The sequence below is a fragment of the Labeo rohita genome, chromosome 25 (genome assembly GCF_022985175.1).
Source record: "Labeo rohita strain BAU-BD-2019 chromosome 25, IGBB_LRoh.1.0, whole genome shotgun sequence".
NCBI lineage: Eukaryota > Metazoa > Chordata > Actinopteri > Cypriniformes > Cyprinidae > Labeo > Labeo rohita.
This window is the reverse complement of record NC_066893.1, coordinates 15,869,132-15,896,755: the sequence shown is the minus strand read 5'-3', so window position 1 is coordinate 15,896,755 and position 27,624 is coordinate 15,869,132. Positions and strand designations below refer to the sequence as shown.

The 27,624-nt window shown below is 34.9% G+C and overlaps 2 protein-coding genes across 5 annotated transcripts in view; both read left to right on the top strand.

Moving 5' to 3' along the window:
- The first annotated feature begins 563 nt into the window (after positions 1 to 563).
- parvaa (parvin, alpha a) lies at positions 564 to 17,985 on the top strand. The gene is made up of 13 exons (XM_051100259.1): positions 564 to 827; positions 5,875 to 5,964; positions 6,060 to 6,130; positions 6,214 to 6,316; positions 6,460 to 6,600; positions 7,070 to 7,185; positions 10,113 to 10,171; positions 11,111 to 11,130; positions 12,090 to 12,151; positions 12,228 to 12,296; positions 14,231 to 14,332; positions 14,728 to 14,800; positions 17,104 to 17,985. Exons 1-13 carry the CDS (start codon positions 692 to 694, stop codon positions 17,178 to 17,180), a joined length of 1,119 nt encoding a protein of 372 aa, XP_050956216.1. The 5' UTR covers positions 564 to 691; the 3' UTR covers positions 17,181 to 17,985.
- A 7,500-nt stretch (positions 17,986 to 25,485) lies between these two features.
- tead1a (TEA domain family member 1a) overlaps positions 25,486 to 27,624 on the top strand; it is a 56,438-nt gene continuing 54,299 nt past the window's right edge. Inside the window, exons 1-2 of one of the 4 annotated variants that reach the window (XM_051099920.1) lie at positions 25,486 to 25,661; positions 25,982 to 26,083. The gene's annotated coding sequence lies outside the window, so the exon portion shown is untranslated. Of the gene's footprint in view, positions 25,662 to 25,981; positions 26,086 to 27,624 lie in introns of all 4 variants that reach the window. The other 3 variants (XM_051099921.1, XM_051099923.1, XM_051099922.1) reach the window with 3 other exon arrangements.

The window sequence follows — 27,624 nt, the reverse complement described above, 5'->3', positions numbered from 1 at the left end:
TCAGATTTTTTTTTTTTTTTTTCAGCAAATCAGAATGTTAGAGTGATTTCTGAAGTTAGATGTGACTGGAGTTATGATGCTAAAAATTCAGCTTTGAAATCACAGGAATAAATTACATTTTAAAATATATTCAAATAGCACACTGTTATTTTAAGTAGTAAAAATATTTCAAAATTTTACTGTTTTTTTTGCTGTACTTTGGATCAAATAAATGCAGGCTTGGTGGGCAAAAGAAACTTCTTAAAAAAACATTAAATATCTTACTGTTCAAAAACGTTTTACTGGTAGTGTAAGAATAGTATTATTATTATGATTATTATTAATAATATTTAAATATTGTATTAAAAAGCTCGTTTAAGCCTATTTAGGTAAAGTCGGCCAGTATTATTTTATTTGTTTGTTTATTTTTTTAATGTATTGTTTTACATTCGACGTTTCATAGCACCAGGCAGTAATAATTAAAATTAGCTTTATAGTATGATATTGCCAGCTCACTACGAAAAACTTTCTGAACAGTCTTCCTTTAGGAAAAGAGGGTGGGATCAAAGGATAAGGGAAGCTCGTTTTAGAAGGCTGGGCAAATAGCTGGAATTCCGTTTCCGTTCCTGTTCCTGGGATTTTACTCACTCCCTCAGCGGGGGAAATCATATATTATTTACACTTTTCTGTCCTTGGTTGTTTGTTTGAACCGATGGCGTCTTCCCCGCAGAAATCTCCGTCCTCTCCCAAGTCGCCAACTCCAAAGTCTCCGTCCTCCAGAAAGAAAGATGACTCATTTCTGGGGAAACTTGGTGGGACCCTGGCCAGGAGAAAAAAGGCAAAAGAAGGTAGCGATTGAGCTTAAATACGTTATTATTCAAGTTCTGAACATTAAACAAACTAACTAGCCGTCACAGTTTTGCTTCCTCAAGTTACTACATAACTTCTTCAGAAGTCGGAATAACTACCTCCTCCAACTGTACGGACACAGGAATACGTTTGTTAACACTATCAGCATCTCTGTTTCCCTTATATACTTCAAAACCCGAAAAAGTTTTGTTTTGTGATGTTTACACACCAAAGTTTGTGCCCCTATCTAACGATGTTCGATTCGCGGCGAATTGTTCTTTTGAGTCGGATCTTTTTAATGAATCACTTTTTAAAATCGTTCTGAGAGACGCGTTCGTGAATCAAACTGAATCGGTCCTTGCGTTTCTCTAACTCAATTGAGTCGATTCAACTGAATTGAGAACATATCCATCTCGTAATGGTTAAAAACGCGAAAAGTTAACTGATTTGACACGAGGCGAAAATAAAACTTGAAAAGCAAATGTTAGAAATAAAACTTACAGTAGATATGTCGCAATGTTCATCGGACTCTTAATTATTTCCCTTATTAAAGGGATAGTTCACCCTAAATGAAAATTGTCAACGTTTACGCAACGACAAGTTGCGTAAGATATTAAAATAAGATATTTTGAATAATGTTGGTAAACAAACAGTTGACCGTGACTGTTGAACTCGACAGACATCAATACACATAACTATGAATAGAGGGTTGCACTTACCTCACGGTTTGGTCAGTTACCCGGATGCGCGGCAATACTGGCGAAACTCGGATGTAAACAACAGCATGGATTGCACTATTAATGTACTACTGAATACGTTTTTCTGCTACTTTATGCTGTCTAAACCTCGGGAAAAAACGTGGAAGCTGCTAAATCATACAGAGAAGAACTTAGTAAGCAGAAAAGGGAGCAATATTTTAAACTAAAGTAGCTTAATAAGTGATAAAGGTGGTACTAAAGAGGTGATAAAGATGCGTATGAGCAGTATTAATTAACATATTCGCCTAATATTTCACCTACCTGGCCAAAAATGATAAGAACAAACACGGATATTGTCAAGATTCCTGCTCTGGAAATCCTGGTTCAGTTTGGCCAACCTCAAAGTTTTTTGCACTTTTCTCCTTGATTTGTTATAACTTTTGGCAGTCTATAGTACTCCAGATGATTTTGCAACTGATTAGTAGGACAATAATTGATCATTTCAGCAGCAATAATCCGCAAAATATGCAAATTTCATTCGGTTCAGTGGCACTGTTTACGTTAAGTGGTGTGAAAACACTCTATAGCGGTTCAGTTAAGATTTTACCTTTAGTTAATCAAAGAGTTTTATGTGCTCCATTTTGGCAAGTATCACTTTAAAGTATGCACCCTGGAGGCATGATTATACAAATCCTTCAAAATATTCAACCACACCTGAAAATGTCTGAGTCATCGAATCATTCTGACAAAAACCTCTAGACAGTCTTGAGAAGCACTAATCAGCTGTTTATAGTCCTGAAATCGCACGTTGGCACTTTATAAAGTGTTCTTATGCGCTGTCTTCCGCTGACGCCCATCTTTGGCAGTGTTTTTCTAGTAACCATGTAAGGTATTCGCTCTGAACGAGGCTTAAGATTGTACAGGAATGAGAACCGAGTCATCTTAGCGTCTTGAAACAAGAACAGATGTGGAGCTAGACTACAACACCCAATAATAGTCCTGGCAAGTTATAGTGATCCAAATCCTTAACAAATAAAAATATATTAGTCTTGTTGTTGTCCTCTTATCCAGTAAGTAAATTAGGCTGTGTGCCACTGCCCATTACATTGGAGTGTTTCTTCTGGGTTTGCACGATTCCCAGAGTGCACTTCTGTAATGATTGCACGGCATCCATCAGCGCTCGCAAGGCTGAATTAGAGGAAAAAGCAGCTGAGCCTTCTGATTCTCTAACTGTCTAGTTCTCCGTCTCTTGTTCACCCACACACAGGATGAGAACTGTGATCTGGATGGGTAATTGATGTATGATTTGATGAGGACTATTTTGTGCAATTGCTTTTGTTCCACAATTGGAAATATGAATTGAAAGAGTGCAGGGATGACTACCACTACTTATTCCAAACCCATACACATTTATCTTCAGCTTTTTCCATATACAGTAATGTCAGTTAAAGCTTCAAAATACACCATAAAAGCAAGACCTTCTGGTGGTGTTTAAATTGTGAAACATCCACCCAGTCACCTATGTTAACCTTAAAGCTCCCCATAGTACAAGATACATGACGTCTTTGTCGTGCCGTTGGATTGTATGCGCCCCCACGTCAGTGAGAAGAAGCAGCGGGAGAGCAGCTGTGCGTGAGGTCGAGAGGGTGTTGATTAATAGGATATCGTCCTCCATGGGAGGCCTCTGGAATCCAGCACAGGATGTTCGCATCCCCATAATCAGTGCTGGAGACAGTGATGCATGCTGGGTTGTGGTGGGAGTGACGAGCTGGTTTCTCTAAGGATGTTGAGAATGTTGACGTTCTCCTAAAATCTAATAAATATATGCATTTTTAGAATTTCTGATGTGATGCCAGGGTGTTTCTATGTGTGTTTTTTGGTTTCTGTGGTGGTTGCTTACTGGGCCAAGTGAAAAAAAACAAAAGCCATCCTGGTTTTGACACCAAATTGACTATTCGTTTATGATTCAATTCGATTTCTGATTCGATATTGATTATTTTGGATATACATAAGGTACTGTACATGCCAAAAAACCGCACAACTAATGCTGTAAAATATAGGCTACATGAAAGTTAGCTGGTACTACATTACTATAATATTGATTGTTAAAAATGATTACTGATTTGTATACAAACACTTAAATTACACTCAATCAAGTTTATAATAATACATTTACAATTACATAATTATATATATATTTAAATATAACATTTAAATGGTGGCTGTTTGAAAACGTGATGGATTTATTCAAACATAAATTAAACACTGAAGAACAGTAAAAACTATACTGAATCTGTTATATGGTGCATAAACGGCAAATGTTTTTTTTTCTAGCTGAATAATGAGTTTATTGTCAGCGAATGTTTTTTTTTTTTTTTTTTTCTCTGAGGTAAATGTGATATTATGTGACATTGTTTAGAAGTTGTTTACGTCTTTGCGCTGTTGAAACACTGATTGAGGGATTACATGAGACAGGATACAGATTTCAGCAAGTTATACTCTTTCTTTTAACATACCATCAGATGTTTATTCATGTTAATTTTGTGCTGAAACTGGATAAAGTGGAGGTGATCAGTTCACATTCTCTTGAACTGAGGTGCAGACCTGTCACTTCACATTAAACAGTGCAAAAATGGCATTTATTGTGTGAATACTGTAATAAAATGGACAGATTTGAAATCTGAGACTTTGTTTCATATCAAAAGTAACAAAGCACAAAGCTAACTGCGATTTATTGGATGGGAGGCAAAGCATAATAACAATTTTCCGTTCATTAAGTGAAAACAGGCTAATTGATTCTTAGGATCAAAAATTAAATATTTATCAGTAAACGCTGATTTGGTGCTCAAGAAACATTTCTTATTGTCAGAGCTGAAAACTATGGAAGCCTGTTTCTGCCACTGAATAAGAAATGAAAAAAATAAAAAACATTGCGACTTTTTATCTTACATTTCTGACATTTTTCTCAAACTTGCATGATATAAACTCATAATTTTGACTTTTCTTGCAAATGCGAGTTTGTTTCTCACAATTTCTTGCAATTGCAAGTTTATATCTCACAATTCTGAATTTTTTTCTCAGAACTGCATGATATAAACTCACAATTGTGAGTTATGAAGTCAGAATTGTCAGATATAAACTCACAATTCTGACTTTTTTCTCAGAATTGCGTGATTATAAACTCACAATTTTGACTTTTCTTGCAAATGCAAGTTTGTATCTCACAATTCTGACTTTTTTTCTCAGAATTGCACTATAAACTCACAATTGTGAGTTATACAGTCAGCAATGCCAGATATAAACTCACAATTCTGACTTTTTTCTCAGGATTGCAGGATAAAAACACAATTCTGACTTTTCTCACAATTACAAGTTTATATTTCGTAATTGTGACTTTTTTTTCTCAGAATATCAGTTATAAAGTCCAGTTTTAAGGGGGAAAAAGACTGATATGTTCTTAGAATTCTTAGTAAATGTCTCACATTTTAGACTTAATAACTTCCGATTTTGTGTTATGAAGTCAGTAATGCAAGATGTAAACTTGCAATTCTGAGAAAAAAAGTTAAAATCTTGTAACAAAATTAATTTCTCAGAATTGCAACTTTATTTTTTAGAATTGAGTTTATATCACGCAATTCTGAGAAAAAAGTCAGATTTGCGAGTTTATATTATGCAATTCTGACTTCATTTTTATATCCCACAATTCTGACTTTATAACTTACAACTGCAAGTTCCGAATTTTGAGATAAAAAGTCACACTTTTTTTTTTTTATCCAGTGTTGGAAATGGGCTTCCATAGAAAATGTTGTAGTTTTGTGGAAACTTTTTTTTTTTTTTTTTTTCTCTCTCTCTCTCTCTCTCTTGAGGATTCTTTGATGAATAGCTCAATAGTTTACTCTTTTGATGAGTTAAAGTTCAAAAGAACATAATTTAATTGAAATAGAAATCTTTTTAACATTTTAAAGGTCTTTAACATCACTTCTGATCAAACAAATCTGTCAATGCTGAAAAGTATTTATTTCTTTAAAGCTTTTTAAAGCTTTTTAGTACTAGTGTACGGTAATATCCATTTTCACTCTAAAATATGTCAGTTTACAAAAGTAAAATGGCTTGTAAATGGTTTTTCATATTGACTTAAAGTTTGGGAAGTTAAAAGGATCCTTATTCCTAACTATCAAAGAGATGCTCTGTGGCACTTATTATAATCTAACAAGGTAAATGAATTTGTCAACCACTTGTATAACAGCAATAATATAAGGGCGAAAACCCCTACTCAATTTCCTTTGTTTCTTTTTTTTATTCAGAAATAATTTGTCATCTCTCACACAATGTGTCCTGTATCCCATAGTATCCGAGCTGCAGGAGGAGGGAATGAACGCCATTAATCTCCCCCTGAGTCCCACACCTTTTGAGCTTCATCCTGAGGACATCATGCTAGGTAGGTGCTCCCGTTGCCTCATTATTCAATTGATGCTCGCTCAGGTTAATAATATGCCCTTACACCTTCCTCCTGCCTGTCTCTTTCTCTGACAGAGGAAAATGAAGTCCGCACCATGGTGGACCCCAACTCCAAAAATGACCGAAAACTCCAGGAACTCATGAAGGTTTGTGTTTAAAACCAAAAATGAAAATTACAGCAATATGTATTCACCCTCATGTCAATCCAAAACTTTGCGCCCATGATTAGGTGCTCATCGACTGGATAAACGATGTTCTGGTTGGGGAAAGGATCATTGTGAAGGACCTGGCTGAAGATCTCTATGATGGACAGGTTCTCCAGAAACTCTTTGGTAAACAAGCTCTGCTTATTTTACAGTGTGGCTGTTTTGGATTGGTCATATTGGACTAAATGTCTAAGAAAGCTCTACCTGAACTCCTAGAGACCTTCTCCATCTTCTCTACTCTTATTTGGCCTTGTGTTTCCATCCTGTAGAGAAGCTTGAAGGTGAGAAGCTGAATGTCGCAGAGGTGACCCAATCTGAGATCGCACAGAAACAAAAGCTGCAGACGGTTCTGGAGAGGATCAATGATGCTCTGAAGGTCTCCACCAGAAGCATCAAGTGGAACGTCGACTGTAGGTCCCTTAATCTCCATGATGAGTCATTCAAATGTTCCTAAATAAGACATGCGCTGTTGAACATGGACCTGTATTGGACAATGAGTCTTAAAGTGTCCACTTAGACATGCTGTGGTGCACAAAACTGCTTTACAACAAAGTAACGTCTGTTTAAAACGCTATTGATGGGTGTTCCTTGTAGCTTAGAGCTTCAAAGGCTTGGAAAACACTTAAGGTGATGTAACGGTGTCTTTTAGTGTCCCTCCACTTATGTGGAAGAGACACTAAAGAGATTGCAGGTCGTTTTATTGTGTTTTATGAGGCAGAGAGATTTATGCGCTATTGATTTTCACATTAAATGGAGGCGAACATCAATCCTGTGTCCTTAAGTAACAATTCACAGAGCTGAAGCTATATCTCAGTACTGGTTTTAATTCATTGTTAAGACCTAAATATATATTTTTCTTTCTTTTAAACCATTTACTAGCTGTTCACGCTAAGAGCATCGTGGCCATCCTTCACCTGTTGGTGGCGCTCTCACAGCACTTCAGAGCCCCCATTCGTCTCCCTGACCATGTGTCCATTCAGGTGGTTGTGGTTCAGGTACGTAGTCTTTGTTTTAGACTGTAATGTTCTCTAACTGCTTATAAATCTTTGTTGTTATGATGCCAGATGTAGATAACATCATCTGAGTCATGTTTGCGTTTAAAACACTCTCTGATAAACCTGTCAGACAGATTCTCTCGCAAATCTCCACAAAATCACACAAATAGTTCTTTTGTTGACTTTGAATTACCAGTTTTTGTCTAAGTATGTCTTTAAGAAGGAAAGCAAGTCAGAATAGAAAATGCAGATTAAAGGTAATAAGCTAACTGATGCTAGCTCACTAGCTCAAAGTAGCATCTGTATTATTAATGGTAATAATTAATATGTTATTGCTTTGTTTTAAAAAGTACTAATGGTAATAATTAATATGTTCTTGCTTTGTTTTGATTTTGAACCAAATGTGGAAGGTTACAGTCCTCAATTTCTGAAGCTAATTAGCGTCAGATGATAGCATAATGTTTTCATCTGTATTTTCTCATTTTTCTTGCTTTTATTCAATATTTCTTTAATTTCTTTCATATTGGATCAAATACTCATGATTATAGTCAATATTTACTTTGATATTGGATCAAATATGGATGGTTGTAGTCGGTCCAAAGCTAATTAGCTTCAGTAACTGGTATTAGCTTAATGAAGTCAATGTTTTCATCAATGTTTTCTAATATTTTCCTGCTTTCATTCAACATTTCCTTGCTTTCTTTCGATATTGAATCAAGTACTCATGATTATAGTCAATATTTACTTGCTTTCTTTTGATATTGGATCAAATATGGATGGTTATAGTCAGTTAGCCTCAATTTCTAAAGCTAATTAGTTTCAGTAACTGATGCTAGCTCAATGAAGTTGATATTTTCACCTGTATTTTCTAAATTTCGTTGCTTTCTTTCAATATTGAATCAAATACTCACAATTATAGTCAATATTCACTTGCTTTCCTTTGACATTGGATTAAATATGGATGGTTATAGTCAGTTAGCCTCAGTATCTAAAGCTAATTGGCTTCAGTAACTGATGCTAGCTCAATGAAGTTGATGTTTTCATCTGTATTTTCTAATTATTTTTACTTTTATTCAATATTTCCTTGATTTCTTTCGATATTGAGTCAAGTACTCATGATTACAGTCAATATTCACTTGCTTCACTTACTTTTATTCAATAATTCCTCACTATCTTTTGATACTAAATGAAATACTCATGATTATAGTCAATATTTACTTGCTTTCTTTTGAAATTGGAGTAAATATGGATGGTTATAGTCAGCTGACCTCAATTTCTAAAGCTAATTAGCTTCAGTATCTGATGCTAGCTCAATGATGTTGATGTTTTCACCTGTATTTTCTAAATTTCCTTGCTTTCTTTCAAAATTGAATCAAATACTCACAATTATAGTCAATATTTACTTCCTTTCCTTTGATATTGGATCAAATATGGATGGTTATAGTCAGTTAGCCTCAATTTCTAAAGCTAATCGGCTTCAGTAACTGATGCTAGCTCAATGAAGTTGATATTTTCACCTGTATTTTCTAAATTTCCTTGCTTTCTTTCGATATTGAATCAAATACTCATGATTATAGTCAATATTTACTTGCTTTCTTTTGATATTGGATCAAATATGGATGGTTATAGTCAGTTAGCCTCAATATCTAAAACTAATTGGCTTCAGTAACTGATGCTAGCTCAATAAAGTTGATGTTTTCATCTGTACTTTCTCATTTTTCTCACTTTTATTCAATAATTCCTCACTATCTTTCGATACTGAATCAAATACTCATGATTATAGTCAATATTTACTTGCTTTCTTTTGATATTGGATCAAATATGGATGGTTATAGTCAGTTAGCCTCAATTTCTAAAGCTAATTGGCTTCAGTAACTGATGCTAGCTCAGTGAAGTTGATGTTTTCATCTGTATTTTCTAATTATTTTTACTTTTATTCAATATTTCCTTGATTTCTTTCGATATTGAGTCAAGTACTCATGATTATAGTCAATATTCACTTGCTTCACTTACTTTTATTCAATAATTCCTCACTATCTTTTGATACTCATGATTATATTAAATATTAACTTGCTTTCTTTTGATATTGGATCAAATATGGATGGTTATAGCAAACACTATAGAACACCCAAGACTTGTCACTCATATAGTTTTGAATGGGGAAAGATGCAACGCTCATTATGGCTGCGAAGCCCCGTCTTCTTAATGAAAGAGCAAATTGTTGAGTAGTAAAGTCTGCGCGTCACTGCAGCTGCTGTTAGTAGTCTCGGTTGCTATAGAAACAGTCAGCATTTTGAGATGTACGCTTAGTACTGCGCATGCGCAATGGCTGATCTAGCCTGAAAATTTTTTATTATTTTTTTTAACGCTATTGGAGCATAAGAAACAATATTTATGATCCAGTTGTTGTCAGATTTCATTGGTGATTTTAAATATGAATTTTATTTGTAAGCTTGGTGAACATTTATGGACAATTTGATGTCTCTCCATTCAAATAGACGGAGCTGCCTGCCCGAGAGGTGTTTTTAAAAATAGCCGCTGAGTGAAATGATTTGCCTAAAGGGACTTTGGTTATAGTCAGTTGGCCTCAATTTCTAAAGCTAATTAGCTTCAGTAACTAATGCTAGCTTTCTGATATTAACGTTTAGTTTTTATGTTCTCATTGTTTTGCTTTTAATGTTGAATCAATCAAATGTTTAAAATGTTTACATTTTTATATCTATTGGGAACCATTTGTGAAAGAGAATGGATTTAAAAAATGTTGTCTCAGACTTCGTCATCAATTCTTTGTTGTGCCTGACTAGAGGAACCCATTGTTTTCCATAACAGATATTTTGATGGGACAAACGATAACAGTTTAACTCTTTTAGAGATATCTGGCATATTCTGGCTTCATTTTCAATCTGTTCCTTTTTTCTTTCCCTTAGAAACGAGAGGGCATTCTTCAATCCCGTCAGGTTATGGAGAAGATCACTGGCAACACAGAGTACGTCAGTATGGCGACCCTAATTTCCAAATGTTACCCCCATGTGTTAATAAATGTGTCAATATCAGGGTTTAATAATCTTTTGCAGCTTTTGTAATGATTCCTTTCATATGTTTCATTCATTATGCTGTAGATCACTGATTACAAGATGGCGTTTGGATTAGCTTTGCCGCTGTTTTGTCACCTTTTGCACACACACACACACACACACAAACACACGCGTACATATGTGCACAGCTGACTATATGGCGGTCCAGCAGGCACCTGGCAGCTGGGGAGATAAGTGTGTGTTTTTGCACGTGTATGTGTGTGTTTGTGGAATACTTCCTGAGGCTGTTATCACACACACAGTAGCTGCTGCTGCCCAGGCTGATGGCTGGCAGGAGTGATTAGAGAGTGAGGAGGAGGGGGCCTCATGGGGAGAAAGCCCTGTCCAGGGCTGTCCCAGACTTGCCCGATCAATTTGATCACCCTTCAACACACCCAAATGGCAACCGCCTTTTCTGCCTGGCTTTCAGTGACCATAGAATTAAGAGAGATAAATTACCTCCCATGTTGTATAGGAGATAAATGAAATGCCTAACTTGCACTGCATGCAGTAATCAAATTCTTCCTGATAAATGACAGATTATTAAAATTCTACACAATAATACACAAACAAATAAATAAATAAATAAGCACCACAACATTATAACTTACAGTATATACCTATTCTGGATGCTAGATTTTATTTAACAATGTTGTTAAATTATTAGTGTTTTCGTAGATTAATTGAGCATTACATGATAGCAGACAATTGCATATCACACAACGACTGTTACATTGATGTTAAGTGATGATTTTTTTTTGACAGCATGTATGTATGTTAGTACTAGGTTCAATCATAATTTAATGTTTCAATCATAATTTGTGTTTTTTTTTTTTTTTTGATGTTCATAGGGCATTATCTGGCAGACATGGTAAGTGCTATTAAAATTTCTATTACAAAATTCCAACACACTACTGTTCAAAAGTTTGGGGTTAGTAAGTGTTTGAAAGAAATGAGCTTTTATTCAACAAAAAAATTGAGCTTTGAATAAAAGTAAGTGCAAATAACACTTTATATTAAAGTTAGAAAACAGTTCTTTTAAATAATTACGTTTTTACTGTCTTTGATCAAGCAAATGCAGGCTTGGTGAGTAATAGACTTTTTTTCAAAAACATTCAAAATTTTAAAAAGCCTCAAACTTTTGAATGCCAGTGATTACTATTTTTTTAAAGGGGACATTCGATGTAAAAATAATTTTTTTGTTGTGTTTGCATATAAATGTGTCTTAGTAGTGTGCGGACAAAACCACCCTACAATGAATAAAATACATTCACTCCTTTTTTTTTTTAAATCCACAAAAAACCTAAACCATCTCAATTATTAAGCCATTTTGATTTTTTGAGCAATATGACATCATACTGATCAGGCCCCGCCCATTTCCACCATTTTTTCTGTGTTCGAGCAGCTGTAGCGACAACAATGTCTCGTAAGCAATGCAGGCATTTTGTAGTTGGATGTAAAATGACCATAAGTCTATATTTTCTCCCGACATTAGAATCTCTGAGGACGCAGTGGATTGGTTTTATTTTTGATGGTAATTCGCCACTGAATACGCATACGCAAAAAACAGAAAAGGGGGCGGAATGAGCAGTAGCTCATTAACATTTAAAGAGACATGCACCGAAACGGGTCGCTGTCAACAGAGCTGTTTTTGACAAGGTAAAAAACGTGTTGTTTTACATGGCCATTGAGAAATTTTAATTGAAGTACGTTGCCTACATTTCATGAAGACCCTGAAAAATCATACGAACTTGTGGAAAATGGACGTCCGATGTCCCCTTTAAAAGTTGCAGTTGTGTTTCTAATTAATAGATGTTTTCTTATATGCAGAGCGTGATGCATTTGATACCTTGTTTGATCATGCTCCTGACAAGCTGAATGTGGTGAAGAAGGTATGAAAGAGCCAAAATATTAGCTGAATTGACATCCCTAGGCAAGCCTGACCACATATGAATGTGTTTTCTGCAGACTCTAATCACCTTCGTCAACAAACACCTGAACAAACTGAACTTGGAAGTAGCTGAACTGGACACACAGGTAACACACAGATCAACGCAATAAATACAGTTGAGGTCAAAAGTTTACATACACCTTGCAGAATCTGCAAAATGCTAATTATTTTACCAGACTAAGAAGGATCTTACAAAATGTGTGTTGTTGTTTTATTTAGTACTGACCTGAATAAGATATATAAGAGAAAATAATGGTTGAATTTCTAAAAATGAGCCCGTTCAAACGTTTACATACGCTTGATTCTTAATACTGTGTTGTTACCTGAATGATCCACAGCTGTTTTTTTGTTGTTGTTTTTTTTGTATAGTAAAAGTTATTTGTGAGTCCCTTGTTTGTCCTGAACAGTTAAACTGCCTGCTGTTCTTCAGAAAAATCCTTCAAGTCCCACAAATTCTTTGGTTTTTCAACATTTTTGTGTATTTGAACCCTTTCCAACAATGACTGTGTGATTTTGAGATCCATCTTTTCACACTGAGGACAACTGAGGGATTCATATGCAACTATTACAGAAGGTTCAAACACTCGATGCTTTACAAGGAAAAACGATGCATTAAGATCCGGGGGATGAAAACTTTTGAACAGAATGAAGATATTACATTTTTCTTATTTTGCCTAAATATCATATTTTTTCATTTAGTACTGCTCTTCAGACGCTACAGAAGATACAACTTGTTTCCCAGAAGACAAAATAATTTTAATCATGATGTTTAAATTCAAAAAGTTTTTACCCCCTGGCTCTTAATCCATTGCGTTTGCTTCTATAGCATTAGTGAGTGTTTGAACCTTCTGTAATAGTTGTAATAGTCTCTCAGTTGTCCTCAGTATGAAAAGACGGATCTTAAAATCATACCGTCATTGTTGGAAAGAATACACAAAAATGCTAAAAAAAACAGTGAATTTGTGGGACCTAAACGACTTTTCTGAAAAACAGCAGGCAGTTAAACTGTTCAGGACAAACAAGGGACTCGTGAACAACTATCACTAAACAAAAAAAAAAAAAAAAGAGCTGTGGACCATTCAGGTAACAGCACAGTATTAAGAATCAAATGTATGTAAACTTAAGAATGGGGTCGTTTTTATAAATGTAGCTATTATTTTTTTCTTGTGGGCTATATGTAAACATTTTTTTTATGTGAAATATCTTATTCAGGTCAGCACTAAATAATTGTATGATCCCCCTTTTTCTGGTAAAACAGATTTTGTTATTATTTATTCCCGTTCATGTCATTCCAAACCTGTTTGACTTCGCTGGTCACTCTTTTACACAGAATTACAATGGGAACCGAAGCAAAAAAAATATAACCATAAAAACAGAAGTTTAGAGTAGCTCATTTATTTTGTACTCTATATTTTGAGTTATCTTAATACAACATAGCTTTGTTTCAGAAGTATAAATTTAACTTGTTATTCTTCAGCTTATTTGTTGGCTGTTTACATTTGGCAAATATTTCAAATTAATATATTTTATACATTAATATATTTTAATCCACTAATAAAACGCTAAATTATTGCTGGTTAATATAAAATTCTATTATAATTTAAATATAAACAATATTAATAAATAACATATAATATATAAAGTCTGATATGAAAAAAAAAAATATTGTTACAATTTAAAAGAACCGTTTTCTATTTAAATAAATTTTAAATTGTAATTTGTTCCTGTGATGCAAAGCTGATCCTTCAAAAATCATTCTAATATGTTGATTTGGTCCTCCTAAGTATTAAAAAATGGTTGTGCTGCTTAAAATTTTTTGTAAAAACGTGATTCTTTGCTAAATTGAAAGTACAGAATTTATTTGAAATAGTAATCTTTTGTCACTTTTGATAAATTTAATGCCTCCTTGCTGAATAAAGTAATTTCAGTGTGTCAGAATTATGTGTGTTATGTAAATGTGTATCTCTCGAATTGGCGTCTGTGACAGGATTGGTTTGTTCTGACTGAAGTGTGTTTGTAGTTTGCAGACGGTGTGTATTTGGTCCTTCTGATGGGACTTCTGGAAGGATACTTCGTCCCCCTCTACAACTTCTTCCTGACGCCTGAAAATTTTGACCAAAAGGTATAAATTAGCAGTATGTCTGCGGTTAGCATGCTTCAGTATGAAAGCCACCCTGGTGTGCTGTGTTGAGTGTCATTGAGAGGGGGTGGTGTTGACAGTCAGCCCAGAGTACAGGCTGCTCACCTGGGTCACGTCCAGCAGGCCCGGCCTGTGCCAAATGGGCATGTCGCACCAGGATGCATCTGTAATCTGCCTCTGCACAGGAAACGGATAAGTGGGGTGATGTGTAGCTCCCTTCTAATATCCCGTGCTTGTGTGTGGATTTCAGAGATAACTGCTTTAGGTCCATCTACAGCCCAATTTGTGGAAATCACTTTTTTTTTTTTTAATACGCATGTCCTTCTTTGTACTTCAAGGTGTCACAATACAGCGTTTCTTTTTTTTTTTACCTGCAGGTTCATAATGTGTCTTTCTCCTTTGAGCTGATGCAGGACGGTGGCCTGGAGAGGCCCAAACCCAGGCCTGAGGGTAATTACAGCTTTGTTTGCTCCAAATCCCATCACTGTAATTGTGTGGTTGACAGGCTATTTTAAAAAGATTTGTTTTGTCAGAACTTTACTTGGCCACTGATACTTTACCGATCCGCAAGTGGTGCTCTTTTAACCTGAGAGTACATTTCCTAAATGTTATTGAGAATAGTTAGTTAAAACTTTTTCTTTGCTTAAGAATATGTAGTTATTCATTTTAAATCAAGAATACACTACCAGTCAAAAGATTTTAATGTTTTTAAAGAAGTCTCTTCTGCTCACCAAGCCTGCATTTATTTGATCCAAACTACAGCAAAAACTGTAACAATTGAAATATTTTTACTATTTAAAAGAACTGCTTTCTGTTTGTATATATTTTACAGTGTAATTTATTCCTGTGATCAAAGCTGAAATTTAAGCATCATTACTCCAGTCTTCAGTGTCACAAGATCCTTCAGAAATCATTTTAATATGCTGATTTGCTGTTCATGAAACATCTATTATTATTATTCTTATCAGTATTCAAAATAGTTGAGGACATTTTTGGGAGTCTTTGATGAATAGAAAGATTCAATGATCAGCATTTATCTGAAATAAAAGATTTTGTAATATTACAAATGATAGAAATTAATATTTTTATTTTTTTATTCAAAAGTGATGATAAATACAATTATAATGTTATGAAAGACTTCTGTTTCAGGTAAATGCTGTTCTTCTCAACATAATAATTATAATAATAATAATAATAATAAATGTTTTTGAGCAGCAAATCAGAATATTAGAATGATTTCTGAAGGATCATGTGACTGGAGTAATGATGCTAAAATTCAGCTTTGAAATCACAGAAATAAATTACATTTTAAAATATATTCAAATAGAAAACAGGTATTTAAAATAGTAAAAATATTTCAAAATTGTACTGTTTTTGCTGTACTTTGGATCAAACAAATGCAGGCTTTGTGAACAGAAGAGACTTCTTTAAAAACATTAAAAATCTTACTGTTCAAAAAGAAGATTTTGACTTTTAACTTTACTTAACAATAGTTTTTTGGGCTCTTTTGGATAATTCATTTTTAAATAGTATAGTTAAATAATTATTAATTATAGTAATACATAATAAAGTATTAATATTACTTACAATTAATATAATATTAGGTTATTTTAATCTAAGCTGGATGCAATTGAAAATACTTAAAATACCTTCTCTTAAAAGGATAGGGCACCCAAAAATGAAAGTTCTGTCATAAATTACTCATCCTCATGTCATTTCAAGCCCGTAAAACCTTAATTTGTCTTTGGAAAACAAATTAAGATATTTTAATGAAAACTCTGCACTCTTGCATCAAAGACCGACATGGAAGAAAAGAAATTGTTGAATAAAGTTGATTATTTTTTCTTTAAGCACAAAAAGTATTCTCATTATGGCTGTGAATCTCATTCTCATAGCTTCATTAAATTACGGTTGAACCATTAAAGCCACATGGACTATTTTATCGATGTTCTTACTACCTTTCTGGGCCTTGAACGTGTCAGTTGCTGTCTATGCAGGCTCTTGGATTTCATCAAAAATATCTTAATTTGTGTTCCAAAGATGAACAAAGGTCTTACAGGGTTGGTACAACATAAGGATAAATAATTAATGACAAAATTTAAATTTTTGGGTGAACTGTCCCTTTAAGAGCTAGTTTAACAAATCAGTAGTTCAGAATATACATTAGACCCTATACCATATACAGTATCTATTATATACACGTACTAAAACAGCCTTTCTGCAGCTGAAACAAAAGGACACGATGCTAGAAATGCCAAGGCCATGGGTTTAATTTCCAGGAAAAGCAAGAACTGATAAAAATGTGTGCCTTGAATGCAATGCAAGTTACTTGTTAAGAGTCTATCAAATGCATAAATGTGAAATGTGAATCAATTCTACACAAATACCACAATTATACAGCTCCCTATACATTACCATTAATTTATAGTGTTTCTCTATACTGTGGGTATATTTGGTTGTGCGTTTTCATTGAATTGAGTCATTTTCAGGTTAAAAGTTTTTCTAGGGTTTTTTGTGTATGTGGTGTTTGCATTATGTCGTTCAGAGTCCTTGAAGACTCTGGTACACTATGTAGCATTGCATACATCCACTTCACACTTTAAATCAATCCAAACAGGCACTGGAACAGAAGAAACTGTGCACTGTTTCAACTGCTCAAGAGTTTTTCAGGCCAAGACAATTGTAACTATAAAAGCTATTGTTCTTGAATTGCACAAAGAGTCATTTTTTTTTTTTTCTCTCTTTCATTCCAGATATTGTGAATTGCGACCTAAAATCGACACTCCGAGTTCTTTACAACCTTTTCACCAGGTACAGACATGTGGAATGAGCTAAAACTGGAAATATGTCTATGTGAATGGCTATTTTGAGTTTTAACGAGACTGACAGATAAAACATGCTGTTAATCATCGTGGAGTATTAGTATACAACTACAATACCCTTATATGACTAATAATTGTGTCTTAAGTATTTTTTCATGTCATGGATGTAAAAACACTAAAGAAAATAACACCATGCCTATAAATGTTTTTGATGACAGCATTCCATTCCTTAAAGCCTAGCGTAACTTCGCCTTTTACCTGTGGAAGTGCAATTAGCTGTAAAATCAGTTTGAAACGTATTAATCCTAAAGTGCCTAAGCAGATGTATGAGAGAAAATACCCAGCTTGCACTACACATTATATCACATGAAACACTATTATTTTCACAATATCGGCTCTTTTTATGAAGCTCAGCAGCAGCTGCATTTCCAAGTGGATGTTTGACCAAATAATTAGTTTGTAATCAGTGTTTGTTTCACTGCGTATCTTAATATTGATTTCTGTGCTAATGTTTTTATTACTGTCTGCACTTGCATAGCATATCTGCATGAACCAAAAGTTTTACTCGCATGCTGTTGTCACACAAATTTGGCTCAGTAGTTGACCTGATTAATTTATTTGAAACAATATTGGGAAAAATTTGTATTTAAACAGAAAAAGCAACTTTTATGTTTGTGGGAACTACACAAGAATACTTTTTCATACCTTGTTTGATTTCATTGCAGTAGAGTAATTTGTAAAATTCGATGCTCATGTTTTATCTCCACCTGAAAAATGTTACAAAATCTACATTAAACGTGGATGAATCATCTCGCCCATTGTCAGATTTTATCTTTCTATTCCATTTCCTCCCTCTCTGCCGATCCGAAGACTGCATTTTTGAGTGCTGTACTTTAAGTCGTCTTGTCACTGATAGACTCGGTTCACTCCACTCACTGGAACAGATGCTTATGGCGTTCAAAATACCGTAGGGATGACCAGCAGACGTGGGCTCTCTTTGTCCTTATTTAAGTGGAAGGCTGTTTGGGGGTAATTTACTTCCATTCAAAACCGTCTGCATCCACATGGGGAACCGGTGCTTGAAAAATCTCTTTTACATTCTTATTGGATTCTCTCAAAATGGCAGCAAAACTAAATTATGGTCTAATTTTGATCTCTTAAACAGTTTGTTAGACTCCGTACACTACAGTGCTTAAGCATCGTAGTTTGTTTTGTCCTTTCTAACCACCAATAAATACAGAAAACATTTTGATATGGAACATCTTCAGTTGAGTCACTCTCTGAACAACTGCTGTTGGTTTAAACGGAAGAGAAATACTCCAAACTTGGATAGATTTTTTTTTTTTATATAAAGCTCTTGTAAAGAACTAGTTTCATTCTTCCAGTCAGAATGGATGAATTTCCCAGAAAATTACTTTTCTACCTGAAGCGTTCAAATTCTTGTGTCTTGTTTGCTATAGGAAATGTCTGTGTATAAAAGTAAGATTTAGCATTTTGTGTATAGTCTTTTTCTTAATGCAGGTTTATCCACCTTATTTTTTGGCTTCTAGCTATTTTTAGCTGCACAAAACAGCTAGTTTTGTAGTGCAAACTGTTTACCTCTTACTGCACTTTATTTTTCTTCTCGTTATTTTCCTATCACGGCTAATGAACCGGAAGTCTCGCACAATCACCCGAAAAACGGCTTACTTTGGCATTGAAAAAATAAGGTAGATATGCTCTTTTCAATGGTTTTATTATCTCGAAGTCAAAAATGGTAAAGTCTGAACACTTGGGGAGAGGTATATTTGCAGTCTAAACACTTGGAGGGGTACATTTGCGGTCACATTAGTAAAATTTGGTCTGTCTTTGGCGTTAAAAAAATAAGGTGGACAGGCTCTTTTCAACTGTTTTATTGTCCCAAAGTCAAAAATGGTAAGTCTAAACATTTGGAAAAGTGCATTTGCGGTCACATTAGCAAAATTTGGTCCATTTCTACCTGAAGCATTCAAATTCATGTGTCTGGTTTGCTATAGAGAATGTCATATCTTTATGTATAATAGTAAGATTTAGCGTTTTGTGTATAGTCTGGTTATATGTGTATAGTCTACAGAAAATGTCTTTATGTATAATAGTAAGATTTAGCATTATGTGTATAGTCTGATATACTGGTCCCTTTTTCTTAATGCAGGTTTATCCACCTTATTTTTCCCATAGTGTGGGAAATTTGTACATTTTATGGGATTGGCTTCCACTTTCAGCTATTTTTTGCTGTACAAAACAGCTGGTTTTGCTGCTCGATATTGCAAACTGGTGTGTCTTACCACATTATTTTAATGTATAGTCTTAATTACGAACACACTGTTTTGTAGTGCAAACCATTTTACTGCTTACTGCACTTTCTTCTCGCTATTTTCCTACCGCGGCTAATGAACCGGAAGTCTCGCACAATCACCAAAAACGGCTTACTTCAGCGTCAAAAAAAAAAAAAGGTGGATAGACTCTTTTCAACAATTTTATTGTCCCAAAGTAAAAAATGGAAAGTCTGAACATTTGGAGGTCACATTAGCAAAATTTGGTCCATTTCTACCTGAAGCGTTCAAATTCTTGTCTGTTTGCTATAGAAAATGTCTTTGTATAACAGTAAGATTTAGCATTTTGTGTATAGTCTCATATGCCGGTCCCTTTTTTAAATGCAGGTTTATCCACCTTATTTTTCCCATAGTGTGGGAAATTTGTAAATTTTATGGGATTGGCTTCCGCTTTCAGCTATTTTTTGCTGTACAAACAGCTGGTTTTGCTGCTTGATATTGCAAACTGGTGTGTCTTACCATATTATTTTAATGTATTGTCTGAATTATGAACACACTGTTTTGTAGTGCAAACCGTTTTGCTGCTTACTGCACTTTATTATTCTTCTCATTATTTTCCTACCTACAGTGTTGCCAAGTCCGCGGTATTCCCGCGGAATTGGGCTACTTTAACACTGTTGCTGTGGGTTGTTTTTGATGTCTGCGGGTTGAATTGACCCCAATTTAATTTAGCTCCTTAAATGGGAATTTACCAGGGGAACCCCGACAAAAGAAAAAAAAATGTGTGTTTTATCCCCCACAACGCGATTCCCTGGTAAAAAAAAAAAAAAAAAAAAAAAAAAAAAAAAAGCATATCCTAACATAGGTATGATATGATGCTGGGATGCTGGTTAGGTAGGATTTGATGCTGGTTTAAAATGGTCCTTAGCTGGTTTATGCTGGTCATGTTGCTGGTCAAGGACCAGCATAAACCAGCAGTTTTGGGCTTTGAGTTTTGGTTTTTGGGTTCTGAGTAGCAGTTTGTTGTGAAAACCTGGCAACTCTGCTACCACGGCTAATGAGGTGGAAGTCGCGCAAAATAATAGAAAACTGCTTACTTCGGCGTTGAAAAAATAAGGTGGATAGGCTCTTTTCAACATTTTTAAGCAAGCAGTTTTCAAGCAGTTTTATTGTTCCGAAGTCAAAAATGGTAAGTCTGAACACTTGGAGAAGTACAACTGCGGTCACATTAGCAAAATTTGATCCATTTTCAACTATTAATAGTGTAATGTTGGTCAGCGTGGGGAATTCCCATGGAAATACTGAAGGGGAAATCTGTGGGGAAATGTTTTGCCATAACGCGTAATACCAGATTGTGTTGATTCTTATTGAAATTACTACATTTCATCTTCAAAACAACCTTAATATTACAATTCTTCTCATCAAACGCTATGATTTGGGTTATCACTCATGTCTGCAGCACAAAAGGAAAGTTCTTACATGCATACAATAATATTTTTCAGTATACGTAGCTCTGTTTGTTTAAAATATTGGAAGAGAACATTACAAACAGCACATATTATATAACATCTCATGCAATTTTCACGTATTATGACTTACTGTTATCACAAAAGCAAGTGATTTGTGTAATCTAAGGGGGGAAATTACAGAAAGGGCACCTGGGTAATTGACTGACCTGTGCATAATGTCCTGAATTGCAGCGTTGCCACCATTAGATTGCAATTATTTTGTCGTTTTTTTGTAACATTTGTTCTCTGTCTCTTCTCTTGATTTTTTTTTTTTTTTTTTTTTTTTTTTTTTTTTTTTTTTTCTCTTTAATTCTCTCTGCTCTCTATCCATCTTGTTTACTTTTTTTGTTTGCCTGCAAGTCACTAATGATCACTGTTGCTAACTTTCTTTAAGAGCACTTGTATTTTTAAAGGTTAAAAATCACAAAAGTGATGGAGGAACATCTGAATTTGGATTTTGGAGCACCATCTATGTATGTCACCTGATGGGTCGGACCCTTAGTGAGTGGATTTTCAAAGTTACTATGGTTTGAAATTCAACTGCACATCAAAGGTAGAAGAGCATTCATCCTGAACATCAAACATGCCTCTGAGGGGTCCTTTTATAAAACATTCACAGGCAAGACATGACCTCTAGTCTGTTAAAGAGCATTTATACTCTTTTTTTTTTTTTTTTTTTTTTTTTTTTTTTTTTTTTTTTTTTTTTTTTACTGTGGCTGATTCATACAGACGTTTTAATCACATCCGAGCGTCGTAACTAAGAACAATTAATGTTCTATTTGACCCATGTGCTCCTTTCTCAGTGATTATCATTCTCGGGAAGAGAAACGCTCAAGGTGTTCCTCACTGTTTCCTTTTCATGCCGTTTTTTGATTGCGTCCCTATAGAATGTGAGAACAACATTCTGCTAATGGCAGGCTCAGGCACGCTGTCTTGCTCTCACGGGGTAACAGTAACAAGTTAACAAGCTGCTTCATTGCTTGTTCTCCAGATCCAATTATATGACCATTTAATTACACCCCTTCATCTCACTCATGCTCTCTCCTTCTGTAAAAGCACTTTTTTTTCACGATTTTCACGTTTACCCTTTTTGTTTGCCATTACTGTAAAATGTGTTTGCTGGATGTATGTCTAGTTTCAATTTTAACTCAGTTAACAAGTGCTGTTTTTGATGCCGGCAATGTTTTCCTCCTAACCTTCAAAAGCAACCTTTTTTTTATTTTAGTGTTATTCACACATGCTAAATGACCAATTAATTGTTTTATAAAAAAATCAGTAAAATTGAGAAGACACACAATGATTTACATGTTTTATGGGGACATTCTCGATGTAATGGTTTTTGTACTGTACAAACTGTATTTTTATTCTTTTACCCTAATCCTACCCCGCACGAAACTTCCTGGTATTGTAGATTTCAAAAATAATATTCTATATGATATATAACCAAACAATCTCCGCAAGGACAAGGTTTAGTGGTATTACTATACTTGTGGAGACATTTCATCCCCGTGGTGTATAAGAAATACACATACACAGGTACACATACACACCACATCACATCACACACGTCTTTCAAAAATATACCATGACTTTATTATAGTAAAAGTGTAGTAACCATGTTTTTCTGGCAGATTTATTACCATTTGTATAACAATTTTATTTGTATAACATATATTTATATATATATATATATATATATATATATATATATATATATAAATATATATATGGATGTATGCTGTAGGGGATATATATATTTTTTTTTTTTGTGAGTTTCTGGTTAAAATGAGGTTTCTATCCCCATGTTATGTAGAAACAAAGCATTTCCTTGACAACAGCTTTTGTCTGTTTTTACCACAAGATGGCAATGGTACATATAATGATTGAGTATTCTATTATCAATGTTAATAACCCTTGTGTGGAAGCTTTCCTAGTGGAAACTTTGTGTAATATATCTTTACACAATGTAGACGACTGCAATGTAAATACATCCTCTTCGTCCTCATTGAAATTAATCTTAAATGTAATAAGAAGCCTGAGTGACTTTCTTTTTGACATTACTTAAGGACGTGTGTGTGTGTGTGTGTGTGTGTGAGAGAGAGAGAGAGAGAGAGAGAGAGACTGAGAGTGTGTAAAACGTCATCGCCCCTCTTTAGGCGGGAATGTAGCGATTTTTGGGCTTTCACAAAAGGTTTCAAGAAACGTAAATTTGCTTCTTCACACTGTCGACATTATAAATAAGTGAACATTTCCCTAATTCGTTTACATTAGTGGAATATCGTTCGTTAAATAACCACTGTTTATGAACTAATCTTTAAAAGTGAACGAATCTTCTTCATTTCGCGCTGACACACATTTGACTTAAGGTTTACCGTCAGCAAATAACATTTGAGCGCGCGGGCTATTAAGTAGTTTCATTAGTTCAATCTACTGAGTATCATTTTGATTGAGTAAAAACTATAAATGTGTAATATTGACTCCTACGACTAAAATGTAAAAACAAAACTCTGTTACTCTGTTTTTGTAAAGCTTGATAACAGTTATACCAGCAGTTGATATGGGGAAAACCTAAAATGAAGAAAACGTTACTTGTTTATTTAATAAATTGATTGAATCAACGATTCCACAACGTGTCACCAGTGTGTCATCCAAGATGTTAATGTCTTTCTTACCTCAGTCTTAAAGAAATTATGTTTTTTGGTGGACTTCTATGGTGCCCCCGAATTTGAACTTCCAAAATGTAGTTTAAATGCACTTCAAATGGCTCTAAACGATCCCAGCCAATGAAAAAGGGTCTTATCTAGCGAAACAATATTTTTTATTTTATTATTATTATTATTTTTTTTTTTTTTTGTAATTACAAATTATGTACTTTTAATGTCAAACGCTTGTCTGGTCTAGCTCTGTGTGAACTTTTTCAGTTTTTTTTTTTTTTTTTCTGGTCATGACAGATAGGGTACGTCTAAAAACTCCCATCCCATTTTCTCCTCCAACTTCAAAATTGTCCTACATCGCTGCAGAAGTTCCAATCCAGAGTTTACAAAGTGAACATGAAATGAAGATCAAACACCCTTTACCAAAAAAAAAGGTAAAACAGCGATGTAAGATGATTTTGAAGTTGGAGGTAGTGATGGGTGATATGCCCAATTTTCATATCGTCCTATCGTCAGCCTGTGAGATCGCCGATACACGATATTATTGTGCTAATTTATTTAATTATTTACTTACTTAGATTCATTGCCACAAATGAACCAACACCAGCATAAGGCTAAAAGCAGCCTAATGTTTTCAATATGACTTAATTTGCGTTTAACATGAAAACAGTTTAATAGAAATATTGTAAGTTACTAATGTTTACATTTCCTTAGTTATTCAAAAAGCAGCTACAGAAAACAAGCAAAGAACATTTACGTTATCAAAGAACATTATCACTGATTAGTCTAGCCTAGTGCGAGTTTATGCATTTTAAAAAACACTCTCGGTACCATAAGTGAATACAATAGTTAAGTCACTGTATGATGAATACATTTCTTACCCCTTATTTACACTTCAAACATCTGCGGCATGAAGGGGGGCTGTCCCCCCCAATACGAGTTACTGTGTCCCCCTTTTCCCTCCTTGCTGAACGAGATCGATTTCGAAAATGAAAGTAAAACTAGAAAACCAGCGCGCATAAGAAAGCAACTGCACACAATTACAGATTGCATGCTTCCCACCCAAAACACCCCCTCCCGCTACTGTAATTTGTGCCTTTGTGTTTATACCAGCCACCTCGTGAAAAGTTTCTGAAGCGTCCCAGAAGCAGCTCTCTGCACTGCATTGCTAAAGTTAGGCGCCTAGTCTGTTTTTGACGGATGATAATAATAATAATCATCTTGCAGTCGTCAAAGGCATCAGCAACAGACAATATCTCTGACTATCCTTGATACACAATACTATTGTCTATCGACACAACCCTAGTTGGAGGAGAAAATGAGACAGGAGTTTTTAGACATACCCTAACTGTCAGAAAAAAAACAGTTCACACAGAGCTAGACTAGAGGAGCTTTTGAGGTTAAAAAGCATATAATAATAATAACCGATTGTTTCACTAGATAAAACCCTAGGGATTGTTTAGAGCCCTTTGAAGCTGTATTTATACTGGATTTTGGAAGTTCTCATTTGGGGGCTCCATAGAAGTCCATTACATGGAGAGAAATCCTGAAATGTTTCCTCAAAAAACACAATAACCTTAGGACTGAAGAAAGAGACATGAACATCTTGGATGACAAGGGGGTGAGTACATTATCTGTAGAATTTTGTTCTGGAAGTGGACTAATGCTTTAACTTCATAAGAGCCACTGTACTCATTATTAAAGAAGGAATTTCAGCGAAGTGATTCAAAAGATCCGAGTCACTGATGAATCAAAAATCCTCAGCACTTCAGTCAGTCACACGTTCAGCGTCAGCCCCTCCCACCGCTTAGGAGTTCTGCGGGCGACGTCACACAGGCCCCGCCCCCAACGCAAACTCAGTTCTTCGCGTTCATTTCATTCTTGCCCTCATTCCGCGCATACTTCGCATCGTTGTTAGATACGCGGAATAGTCGCGCTCCGACAAGAAGAAAAAAAAGTGATCAGCTGGAAATAAACCAGAGCGTGCGCTCGATCCGATTGCTCAGCATCAGACACGTTTGAAAAAAGACACAGAGGTACGTTTGCGCTTTATACTACTAAGTTGTCAGAAGCGATGCGAAGTTACAGAGTATAGATTTAGGTTCTCTTTAAATGAGCTTTAATAGTGTGAAATGGTGTGTTTCAATTTTAATGCTAGGTCTGCTAACACTTCAGTGTTTACTGTTAAGTATTATGGATTAATAGGTAAATATTAGTTTTATTTCACAATTTTTAAAAATGACACGGCAGAAATAAACAGGCTTTCACGATGAAAAAAAAGCGAGAGAAAAACCCTAAATACACGGTGCCAAAAGAGGCAGTTAAATAAAATGATTCATCTTTTCCTTTTTTGTAGATTGTGCAAACATCCGCAGAGATTTTCATCACTTGTGGAGGTTCAAAAAACACTTTTTTCTTCGATCCGTGCCAGCTAGTTTACCGCGGTCTCGTTGCGACAGTAAGTTCATATTTACTTTAATAGTAAACCTCACGTTGTGATTCATGTTTCTGGTATGACTGAATCAGTGTCATTGATTTCTGCTTATTAACGTGACCTCAGTGACTTGCGGATGTTTAGTCGCTTGTTTGGTCGGGCTAACACCCCGCTCCCGTTTGCTTTCCAGAAAAACGCCAGTTTTGTGTACATAAATAAAGGATTAGGGAGAAAGTCCATGGTCCAGCCCCTGTTAATAATTAATCTGGACGTTTGAAAGCCCTCAGACTAAAATTAGTGCCTGGTCCGAGACTGTGGTGCCTACCTAGACGGCACTTTGGGGGAACATTTATCATATTTGGGAGACATTATGTGCCATTTGTCATGTTTAACAACTAAAACATGGTGAAATATGCATTTATTGCATTTATTTTATTTTGCCATAAAGTAAGACTGTGTTTTTCTTATAGTTTAAAGTACACCACCACTCAAAAGTTTTTGAACAGTAAGATTTGTACTGTTTCCTTGCATTTATGTGTTTCTTTGATAAAAAAAAATACAGCGGAAGCAGTAATATTATGAAATGTTTTTACTATTTAAAATACCTGCTTTCTGTTCAAATGCATTTTAAAATGTAATTTATTCCTGTGATCAAATAATAAATGTTTTCCGAGCAGCATCTTAGAATGATTTCTGAAGGATCGTGTTACTGGAGTAATGGTGCTAAAAAATAATATGCTTTGAAATCACAGTAATAAATTACGTTTTAATATATATTCAAATAGAAAACAGTTATTTTAAATAATAAACGTATTCTTAAAATTTTGCTGTGGGTCAAATAAATGCAGGCTTGGTGAGCAGACTTCTTTAAAAAACGTTAAAAATCTTAGTGTTCAAAAACTTTTGACTGGTAGTGTATTTAAAACACATGCTTTGACTGGACTTTCAACTTAATTTTAGTAGTTTTCACCATTATGAAAAGTGTACACGTTATGTGTTTATTATAGTTTGGCTTGCATTTAAAAAGCCAAGTACATGTTGTACTTTTTAGGTTTTTATGTTACTTTTTTGTTGTTTGCTGGTTCCCCCTCTCCCACTGCTGTCTGACAGTGGTTTGTTGTCTCAGATGAGATCGACCCCCTTCACTATTGTGTTGCTGTTTTGACTTGCCAGTCTATTTAACTTATGTAAACAAAGTAGACAGACCCTTTAAAACTGAAACGCCAATTCTCACAATCCAAAACAATGCGTATCGCTAATAAAAACCAGTATCTGTGATGGTTTTCATTCATTTTCTTGAAATGGTCCTTTATGTAGAACTTTATGTAGAACTTTAAGAACCAATTAACGCAGTTAGCTAATTTATCTGTTTTCCTTTCCGCTTTCAAGAAATGAAACTTTGTCAGAAGAGGGAAAAAAAAAGTGCCAGTAGACAGGGCTTCCTCTGGGAGCACGGGATTGTGGGAAAATGGGGGAAGGGGCCCTTCATTGTTCCTGCTGTTATTGAAGCAGGGGCTCGTGGAGCGGCTGAATTACTCCACAAACAGTCCCGCTCCCATGCTGAC

Coding starts and splice junctions, on each gene's coding strand:
- parvaa (XM_051100259.1), top strand. CDS start 692: ATGGCGTCTTCCCCGCAGAAATCTCCGTCCTCTCCCAAGTCGCCAACT. Junction 6,601..7,069: donor CATCAAGTGGAACGTCGACT/GTAGGTCCCTTA, acceptor ACCATTTACTAG/CTGTTCACGCTAAGAGCATC. Junction 12,297..14,230: donor TAGCTGAACTGGACACACAG/GTAACACACAGA, acceptor GTGTGTTTGTAG/TTTGCAGACGGTGTGTATTT.